Source organism: Cannabis sativa, chromosome 3 (assembly GCF_029168945.1).
Source record: "Cannabis sativa cultivar Pink pepper isolate KNU-18-1 chromosome 3, ASM2916894v1, whole genome shotgun sequence".
Taxonomy (NCBI): domain Eukaryota; kingdom Viridiplantae; phylum Streptophyta; class Magnoliopsida; order Rosales; family Cannabaceae; genus Cannabis; species Cannabis sativa.
This window is the reverse complement of record NC_083603.1, coordinates 4,998,239-5,008,911: the sequence shown is the minus strand read 5'-3', so window position 1 is coordinate 5,008,911 and position 10,673 is coordinate 4,998,239. Positions and strand designations below refer to the sequence as shown.

Sequence of the window (10,673 nt, the reverse complement as noted above, 5' to 3'; positions counted from 1 at the left end):
GCCCGGAACAAGCGCAAGTGCAACTCTTTTCCCGCAAGTCCACTACGCCACCTATGAGAATCGTTCTTCCGGGGTGAACTGCAACGTGTAAGGCCCGCATGAGTCAACGTTCAAAAAGCCGACCTTTTTCAAAATGCAATGCCAAGTCCTCCTCCATTTCTGGTGCTAGGGGTTTCGTCCACTTGTCAGCTTTTTCTTTTCGTGAAGCAAACCACTTCTGGACTTTGGACCTCAGGAATGCTACAGCAGCAGTGATCGGGAAGCCTCTTGCATCCTTAGTTGTGTTGTTGAAGCTCTCAGCCCAGTTGCTCGTCATTACATTGTAACGTACCCCTGGAAAGTACGACCGAACCCATTTTTCAAATCCGATTTCCTCAAGATATTTTGCAACCGCTGGATTCATGGCCCGAATGTTCTCAAATTCTCTGTGAAACTCTGATCTTGAATACGTGTACGCACACGTGTAAATGTGATTCGTGAAGACGTCAGTCTTGAACTTGTGGTTCACGTTCATAATAATGTGGTGGTAGCATGCACCGTGGTGTGCATCAGGGAACACGATATCCAAAGCACGAACAATACTTTGATGCCTATCCGAAACAAAAGCTAAGTTCTCAACATCACCAATCGTTTCTTTCAATTTTCTCATAAAATAGGTCCAGGAATTGTGGTTTTCATCGTCAACTATAGCAAAAGCTATCGGAAAGATATGACTCCACTGCATCCAAAGCCACCGCACACAACATTTGCCCACCATACCTAGTCTTCAAGAAAGACCCATCAACGCATATAACGAGTCGACAAAACTTAAACCCCGAATAGAAGGACCCGAGAGAGAAGAAACAATACTTGAAGCGACCATCTTCTACCACAAAATCCGTGATGGTACACGGATTCCGCAACCGTAGCATGTGCAAGTAACTAGGTAATAAAGAGTACGAATCTTCAGGTGTACCCCGAGTCAGGTGTATTGCCTTCTCTCTCGCACCTCCATGCCTTTTCGTAACTCATTTGGATCCCGTAATCCTTGTGCATACTTTTTCTTATATCAGAGGGCAACTGATCCGAGCCGTCAGTTGTGAACTTATCCTTAATTAGATGGGCAACTATTACAGGTGATGCTTGACGGTTATCTTTTCCTCGAAGATCAAGGGAACATGTATGTACATTATGAAATGTACTCACCTCAAACATGTTAGAAAGTACGTTCTTCTTCGCTCTTAATCTCCACCCACAATCTGTATCCTTACATGTGACGTACCAAATATCAGTACCGGACTTCCTAACGTAGTAGTCAAACCCTTTCTTCATTGCATACAGGCCAACAACCATCTTTAAATGCTCTTTGTCTCTAAAAAACTTTCCCACATGTAACTCCCCAGTGTGCCACCCGTAGATATATAATGACTATGATCCTCGATGTCTTCTCTTGTATACATTTTCTCCTTGAATTTACCGTAACTTGTCGAAGAAGAAAATGGATCGCTCCATCCGATCACATTGGTACCTCGAGCATCAGTAGGACCACTAACATCATTGGTCTCTCTACCAGTATTAGGACTGTCTTGTCGGTAGTTCCTCTAGCATGACTGGTTTCGCCTGGACGACTACTACTAGTACCAGGTGTTTGGCAATTTTCTCTACGGGGCATTCTTTTATGTGTCGGTGGCCTCGGTGGCCTCGGTGGTATTTGGTACGATAGTGGAGTCAAGTTCAAAGGTACAGCAACAGGGGCCTCTGTACCTTCGTCGTCTCTTACGCCATCATTGCCCTCGACATACTATTCGGGGTGCGGACCATCACAAAAACCATCAATGAAGGGCATTTGTGCTACAATATCAGCACTCGGCTTCATAGTGTTTAATTCAGGTAATACATCCGCAACCAACACCTCTGGATTTGTTTCTGGAACAAAACTCCCAACCTCGCTACGATTATCCTTAACAGAACTTGGTGTGGGACTAGGATCAACCCAAACATTCTTCTTTAACAAAGTCACAAACAAAGGAATAAATTCATCAGGCTTCTTCGCAAGTGTAGATAAAAAGTACCTTGCACGCTTATCATTTCGAATAACTTCAGCAGGATACTCATAGCCTTTCCTGTACTTGTAATTTACTTCCAATTTCAAGTCATACTCCGCTTTGTCAACATCCAGTTCTTCGTACAAAACATCAACCAAACCTGAGTAGCTTCGGTTCGGATCAATGTCAATTGTCAAAGCGGCACTCCCTTTATAAATCCAATCTCTACCATCGAAGCTCCCAAACACCATTATACATAACACACGCATTAACGAGTTGAATGCGTCACAAACATTTAAAAAAACACAGTTATAATTTACAACAAAAATCTCACCGAAAAAAATCTTAATTAATCATTAATAACAAAACAATAATAATTAATTGATAATAAAATAATAATTAATAATTAATAAATAATAATAAAATAATTATTAATAAAAAAATGCAAAATAAAACTATAATTACTAATTCATAATAAAACAATAATTAATAATAAAAAATTAAAAAAAAAAATAATAATAAAATATAATTAATAATTATTACTAAAACCATAAAAAATATAACAATAATTAATAAAACAATAACTAATAATAATTCATAATATAAAACAATTATTATTTAAAATAATAATTAATAATAAAAAATAATTATTAATTGATAATAAAATAATAATTATTAATAAAAGAAAAATTAATAACACAAATATTAATAAATCACTACAAAATAAATTAAGCATACAATAATAAACAATAAATAATCATAATTAATTAAATAAATAAAAAAAAAAACTTGCAGTAGGGTCCGATTGGTCCGACCATCGGACCCACATGGTCCGACCATCGGACCCATCGGACCCACATAGCAAGCATCGGACTCAGGTCCAAAAAATAAAAAAAAATAAAAAAAACCCAAAAGGGTCGGACCATCGGACCCACATGGTCCGACCATCGGACCCATCGGGCCTACAAAAAGAGCATCGGACCCAGGTAAAAAAATAAAAAAAAATAAAAAAATACCAAAAGGGTCGGACCATCGGACCCACATGGTCCGACCATCGGACCCATCGGGCCCACATAAAGAGCATCGGACCCAGGTCCAAAAAAATAAAAAAAAATTAAAAAAAATACAGAACGGGTCAGACCATCGGACCCACATGGTCCGACCATCGGACCCATCGGGCCGTCTTCCCTGCCATCAAATTTTTCAGCTTATCGGACCCCGTCGGACGGCCATCGGGCCCGACGAAAAAAATGCAGAAAACCAGAACAAATCCAGATTTCACAGGCAGCAAACTTTATCAGAAAAAACAGCCAAATAACAGCAACAATCTACAGATCAAGCATCAAAATAACATTCTAAACTAAATATAACAACAACAAACAAGATTGTTCAAACAAAAAAAAAATTACCCATAAGTTAGTGAATGATGCTCGTCCAAAAAAGAGAGAAATTATGTGGTGAGCTTGTGGTGAGCCTTCTGCAGTGTGGTGCTAGTGTAGTGAGGATGAGAATAGAAGAGCAAAAATTGACTCCCTTTGTGTAGCTTCGGGCAGGTTAGAGAAAAGAAGAGAGAGGAAAAGAGAGAAGAAGTGATAGGGGTGAAGGAAAAAACAGAGGGTATTTTGGGCATAATAGAAAAAATGGTCATATATTTTAAATATGGGGTATTATGAGTTTTATGGACAAATTTTAATTAAATGCAAGCATACAAATTCAAATTTCCCTTCTCCAAATTCCAATAGCTATATGTAGGGTTGGAAAAGTCTCCAAATTGATCTTTCTTCTTCTTCTCTTTTTGTCTTGAACTCTCACATCAAACCAAGAATGTGACTTTTATTATATATTGTGACTAAAAAGTCTATGACTAAAGAAATATTAGTCATAAAAAATACAATTTATTGTAAATAAATGTATTTTTAGTCACAATATTTGTTGTGACTAAAAATAAATTAGTGTCACAAAAAAAATTATATTATCACTAAAAATAACTTTTTTTATATAGTGCTAAGAGCACTCACATAAGATGAGTTATAATACTCTTTTCTTCAAAATGAAGAGAAAGGTGAAAAAAAATGATAAAAAAAAAATCAGAGATAGCTATTTTATCTCAAATTTTAAAGAATAATAAAGTGTTTTTCTACATATAAAGGAATACTATTCATTATCGAAACAATACTCACTACAAAAAATTGTTACTTTTAGTCACAATACAATTTTTTTGTGACTAAACGTGAATTTTTGTCACAACAAAATGTTACTTGTGACTAAAATATAATTTTTAGATACAAGTTGTCACGAATTTAGTTTTAGTCACAACAAGTATTGTGACTAAAAATACATTTAGTTACAACAAATTGTAATTTTTGTGACTAATACTTTTTGTTACGGACCTTTTAGTCACAACATAGGAATAATAATTTATAATTAGTCATAACTTTTTTACTTTTAGTCACAAGTTTTGTTGTGACTAAAAGTAAGATTTTTTCTAGTGATTTTAATAATATTCTATTCATATTTTATTATTGTGTATTTATATGTATTAAAAAAAATAATATTTTAATAAATTTAAGAAAAAAAAAATAAAGAAAATTGATATATAATCTTATGTAAAAATTGACTTCATTTGTTTACATTTAATGAGACAACAAATCTGATTAGTTCAGATGTAGACCCATTAAGATTGTTTGTTTTTTACTTAATTTTAACATCTTATTTTTACTTAATCCATCAAACCACCTACATGTGGAATTGTCTCTTAAAATAGTTTTTTTTTTGTTAAGATATAATATTTTTTAGTCTTTGCATTATTCATTTTATGTTCCAATGCTTTATAATGTTTTTATTTTATATATAATATTGTATATATTTACATAGATAAGATAATATTAATACATTATAAATAAATCTTGCCAGAAAAAAAAAAAAGATTTGATGATTAATATGACGTGGTAGACCACCAATAAAAATATTATATTATGTCATTTAAACATAAGAACAAAAAGATTAAAAAGATATCATTTTATACATTGATAATTTAATTATTTCTTTTTAATAAATTTCTTTTAAAATTTGATACTTGAAATATTTTAAAATTAATCATGCTTTGTATTTAGATATTTTTTTAAAATAAATTTAATTTTATAATTTGTTAATATGATAAAATTAAAAATACTAAATAAAACACATTCATGTGAGAAAAATAAATAGTCTAAATATTTTAATATTTATATTCACAGATGATATTTTATTATTCTAATGCATTAAGATTCAAATTCAAATGTCTAAATCTTTTAAAAAATAAATACACTCTAAAGAATAAGGTAGAAAAATTGATATGATTGCTTGTAATTAGGACTGAACATACTGATCGAGTTTGACCCGGATCTGGCCAACCCGACCTGGTCAACTCGTAAAATTTAAAAAAACTCGTTCTGTTCGAGTGGGTCGGGTCCAACCCGATACACTTTCGAACGAGTTCATGAGTTAGTTTTTTATGGTCATCGGGTTTCGGGTTGAACCAGAATTCGCCCGCCAACCCAGTTATTTTTTATTATTTTTATTTTTATTACATACATAATATATTAAAAATAAAAAAAAAATACCTTAAAATCTAATCATTTTATTTTTATTACATAGATAATATATTAAAAATAATAATATATAATATATTATATAAAGTTTGAAACTTAACTTTTGTATTTTAGATTTGAAATTAATGTCTTTTTTTTTTTATTCTAATCTAACGAATATAGATTATGGTATTATAAGTTTATAACTTATCTGCTTAATTTAATATATAGAAAAAATCACATAAAATTTGATTTTTTTTTAAAAAAAAATTAACGAGTTGATCGGGTCACCCCGTTGACCCACCCAACCCGGTCAACCCAAACCCCCATACCCGCAAACCTGAAACCTGCAAACTCGAATCATTTCATGGGTCGGGTCCAGCGTCCAAGTACAATTTTTTTAACTCAAAATCTACAAACCCAAAACTCGATCAACTCGCCCGATGTTCATCCCTACTCGTAATAATTGATAATAGGGCTTCATCTTTATTTTGAGGCAGCTGAAGCAGTTGCCTAAGACCCCTCAGTTCAAGAGGCCTCTCATTCTTCTCTTTTTCTTTTAAGAATCTTTTTCAACATCAATCCATTTAGACCTTAATTTTTTTTACTAGAAAAAATGTTTAAAAATTTACTTGAATTTTATTTTATTTTTCAAATTAAGGGCTGATTTTTTATAATTTACCCCAAGTTTCATAAAAACAAAAGCTATCGAATGTATAGTTTTTGCATGTTGTCCACTAGTTAGAAAGAGCTAAGTGAGTGTGGGGTAATATATCGACATTTTTTTGTACTTTAATATTTAATGTGCAATAATATATCTAAATTTAAATTTGTTTTACTTCTTTTTTTCTTTTATCCTTTTTAACAGATTTTTTTTTTATTTAAGCGTTTGTATATTACACAATGTATAACTTGAGATTCGAACTCAGGACCCCACAACACATGCACTCTCCTATAGCCTACTAGCCTCAAGTGGTTCTTTTTCAACAGTTCACATATTTGTGACAAGAAAATTAAATGAGAAACTTATTTTATGGGTCACAATTATGGCCACACAAATTGGAGGCCAAGAAACCAAGAGGCTGTTTGGCTGTGTTTTCAGTTTTTAGTTTTCAAAAACAGTTTTTAAAAGTGAAAACAGAAAACAGTTTTTTGTCATTTTAAAAATTAAATGGTGTTTGGCTAATATTTTTTAAAAACAGTTTTTAAACAACAAAAACTGAAAACATGTTTGGATAGTAAAAACAACAAGTTTTTAAAAATTGCTTTTTTTTAAAAAAATATTTTTAAATTAAAAAAATTACTGTTATTATTATTTTTTTGGTGTTGTGTTGTTTTTTTTTAAAAAAAATAAATATTACAAATTTTAATTTAATTCAATAACATATTAATATCTAATTTATTTAAAAAAATAATTTTAAATAATAAGTAAATATAATATTATAATACTTAAAAATATAATTATGAAATTCTTAAAGAATTTTTTAATCTAAAATCGATGTAAAATAACCATTAGTCTACAATATATCCTTATAAAAATAAATTTAATCCTGAATGTATCATCAAACATTAAAATATAATTGACTAATTTCTATTATTATAAGCCGTCCACATAGTTTGAGCAATACGATCTCGAACACGTGCCATTGCCGCAGCAGATTCATCAGACAAATTAACTTCATATCTTGACACACTGGTTTCCCATCCTTCTATGTTGTCTTCACTCTCAAGTTCTTTTTCTTCCCATTGATATCATCAACAAGACGAGAGCCTATACAACTAGCACTATCATTATCATCAATATGTTGTATGTCTACATGATCTAAATCATTTTCCATCTCCCTTTCATCATCAGTATTGGGTGGACCTGAAGCAGCAGAACGATGGTGTAAACCAGTCGCAGTTGATTTACTAAAAATTAGTTCCAACAATCTAAAATGATCACATCCTTTCTTTTGATATTGTGCTGCCCTTGGATGTGCCTAAACAAAGAAAAGGAACTAACTTATCACTTTATTTGATTAAAGACTAACTCTTTTAAATAATAAACTTAATAAGTTCTTACCCTTATATAATTCTGCCATACTTCTTCAGGAGCAGTCACAGTATCTTTTTCACGACTCCAACCAAATCCAGTTTGTTTCGACAATTCAGAAAACTCACGATACCTGGTGCGTAACCTATGAAACTTTTGCTTAACTTGTTTCATTACATACTTTCGCTTACTTTTACTTTGCAAATCCTCAAGAATTCTTGCCCATGTCTTTGAGCTAAACTGACCACTTGTCATATTTCCCTTATTCACTTCATCAACCATGATATCAATAAAAATTTTCTCTATAGTTGGTCCCCACAAGCATGTATCATCATCTATATTCTCAGTTGTCATACTCATTTCAAATCTAGCAATATGCCATAGCAAAAATTATCTTCCTGTGTATGTAACTCTAAAATTCTAAGTTATAACAACAATTATACATAACTCCTATCAAATAATAATAATAATATTCATATTATTAACAGTAGTACTACAACTACTGGAGATGAAGAAGTTATTCAAGGAAATAATAATAATCATCAACAAAAAATATATATACCAATTAGTAGTACTAATAGCAACGATTCTTCTTCTCATCAACAACAACAATCAGTACTTTTGCCTAAGAAGAAAAGAAATTTTCCAGGAACTTACAATATAAAGTAATAAAAACAAGATATGGATAGTGTGACTGCTTTGGAGAAAGGGCTGAGAACATGGGCCAAATGGGTTGATGCCAACTTTGAGAGAATTAGAACCAAAGTCTTCTTTTTATCAATTTCTCATTCTTAATAATAAAAATAATAAAATAATAACTACCTCATGTTATAACAATACAAAATGATTAGGTAATATAAGATAAATATATCATGAAATATTACTAAAGGAATGATGATTAAAAAAATGTTTTCTAAAGACTAATAATGGCACAGTACTATTCACTATTGGACATTTGTTTATATGTAATTCAGAAAGGGAAGTAGGAAGGTCTTCTTCTGGCATGCACTGAAGCCTTTTACAACTTATAAAACTACTACACACCACCACTACTCACTTTAACCTCTCCTCTATATCCACCGTTCAGTACTCACTCTCTTCAGTCATCTTGTACTCACTTTCTCTCTCTCTCCTCTTCTACCTTTTTTTTCTCTCTCTAAAAAAGAAAAAAAAAACCCAGAAGATATAGCTTGATTAATAAAGCTTTCTTAGCCTTTTAACCATGGCTGACTACCCTTACTCAAATTTCTTCAAAAACAACAACAACAACAACAATAATAATCTCTACAAATTAAACCCTTTTCTCACACACCACAACAATATTCCACCAAATTATCATTACCCTTTTCACAATCACAATTACCATCAACAAGAAACTCAGAATTTCTATTTTCTAGGAAGCCAAACAGTATCTACAAGTAGTACAAGTGCCCCATCTTCTCCACCCATAAGAGAAGCTCTTCCACTCCTAAGTTTAACCCCAACAAACTACGAAGATTATCAAAACGACGTCGTTGTAGATGATGATAATAATAATATCATTATTGATCAAGATGATAATAAATTCAAGCCCCATACTTAGCTGTATTATGTTCACTACTAACCAAGATGTTGGATCTTATTACATGACCGCTCATCCCTATATAACCGTTGCTGGTGCACCCTTTGATTACACAACAAGAAGACACGAAGAGACATGATACACAGTGTTCTGAAGATAAACTTCAAATACACAAACACATATCCCCACAAACCCAACACCCCAAATATTTCAAAGATCCCTAAATCTGATGAGAATGAGGGCCTAGCCAAGCCAAACCACTAAGATAGAACCCACAATATAATGAAAAATAGCTTAAAATTTATTAAGAAAAACATACATTATTGCTGAAACCAAACATCACATAAGAACCCACATCACGATATTCATATTAACAACCTCAAATCACAATATTCATCCTCAAGCAACAAAATATAATCAGCTTAATCAAAAATTTTCTTATACAAATTGAATAAACAGAATATAGGCAACTAATTTAAGAAAATCTCAATTATCTCACACAACACAATTGAAACCCAAAAAATCCATAAGAAAATGAATCAAAAAGTATTGCTCAAACTGAACTAACCTTATTTGTCAACTTGTCTTCTCTTTAGAACTCAAATCTGGAGTAAGCCCATTGCAATTCAAAACCTAATTAAAGTAAATCAGAAAAATAAATTAGAAAAATCAAAAGGCCATTTCTAGGGCACAGAAGAAGAAGAAAATGAAGATAAAGAAGAAGAAGATGATGATAATGAAGAAGATGAGAAGAGTTGTAAATACTTTCTAGGAAGAAGAGATATAACGCTGGAAGATACCTGATTACACTATAGGATAGAGAGAACACATTCAGAGAACTCGTTCTCTCTTTTTCGTTTGAGAATTTTTGTTGAGTTTTTAAAAATTCAGAGAACATCATTTTGATGTTTTCAGCTTTTTGTTTTTTTTTTAATCCAGTTTTTAAAAATGATTTTTAAAAATTTTAGCCAAACACTATCAATTAGTTTTAAAAAACTATTTTTAGTTTTTAAAAAGTGAAAACAGTTTTTAAACTTGAAAGCCAAACAAGCTCCAAGACTTTTTACTTATTTTGGACCATCTTATACTCCAATTCCTCACATAAGTGTTATACTAATTAAACTATGTGTTTGAAAGTAAGAGTATAATTTAAGGTTGTACTTAAATTTTTGTAAACCCCGCCTAACTCGAACAACATGTTTAAATTAAATCGAGATAATTTGACGAAAAAATGCAAACTGAAAAATCCAACAAAAATATAATCTGTCTAATTTTTATATTGGGCGAGTTAAAAATAATATCAACCCGCCTAATCAACCAAAACTAACTCGACAATGAGTTTTTTTTTATATATATAATCTATATATTATATAATTTATATATATATTTAAAAAAAATAAAAAAAAATAAACTATTATATTTCTTTTATAGCAGATGATTTGAACTTTGAATTCAATTTATATATTTGTCTCATTATCACAATT

The 10,673-nt window shown here is 31.4% G+C and overlaps 1 protein-coding gene across 1 annotated transcript; it reads right to left on the bottom strand.

Moving 5' to 3' along the window:
• Nucleotides 1-7,111: 7,111 nt before the first annotated feature.
• On the bottom strand, nucleotides 7,112-10,228 carry LOC115719884 (L10-interacting MYB domain-containing protein). Its single transcript, XM_030649063.2, has 4 exons — nucleotides 9,990-10,228; nucleotides 9,758-9,822; nucleotides 7,659-7,995; nucleotides 7,112-7,575 (listed from the first exon to the last, which is right to left on the bottom strand). The coding sequence occupies exons 3-4, from the start codon at nucleotides 7,986-7,988 to the stop codon at nucleotides 7,303-7,305; spliced, it is 603 nt and encodes a 200-aa protein (XP_030504923.2). The 5' UTR covers nucleotides 7,989-7,995; nucleotides 9,758-9,822; nucleotides 9,990-10,228; the 3' UTR covers nucleotides 7,112-7,302.
• Nucleotides 10,229-10,673: the final 445 nt, after the last annotated feature.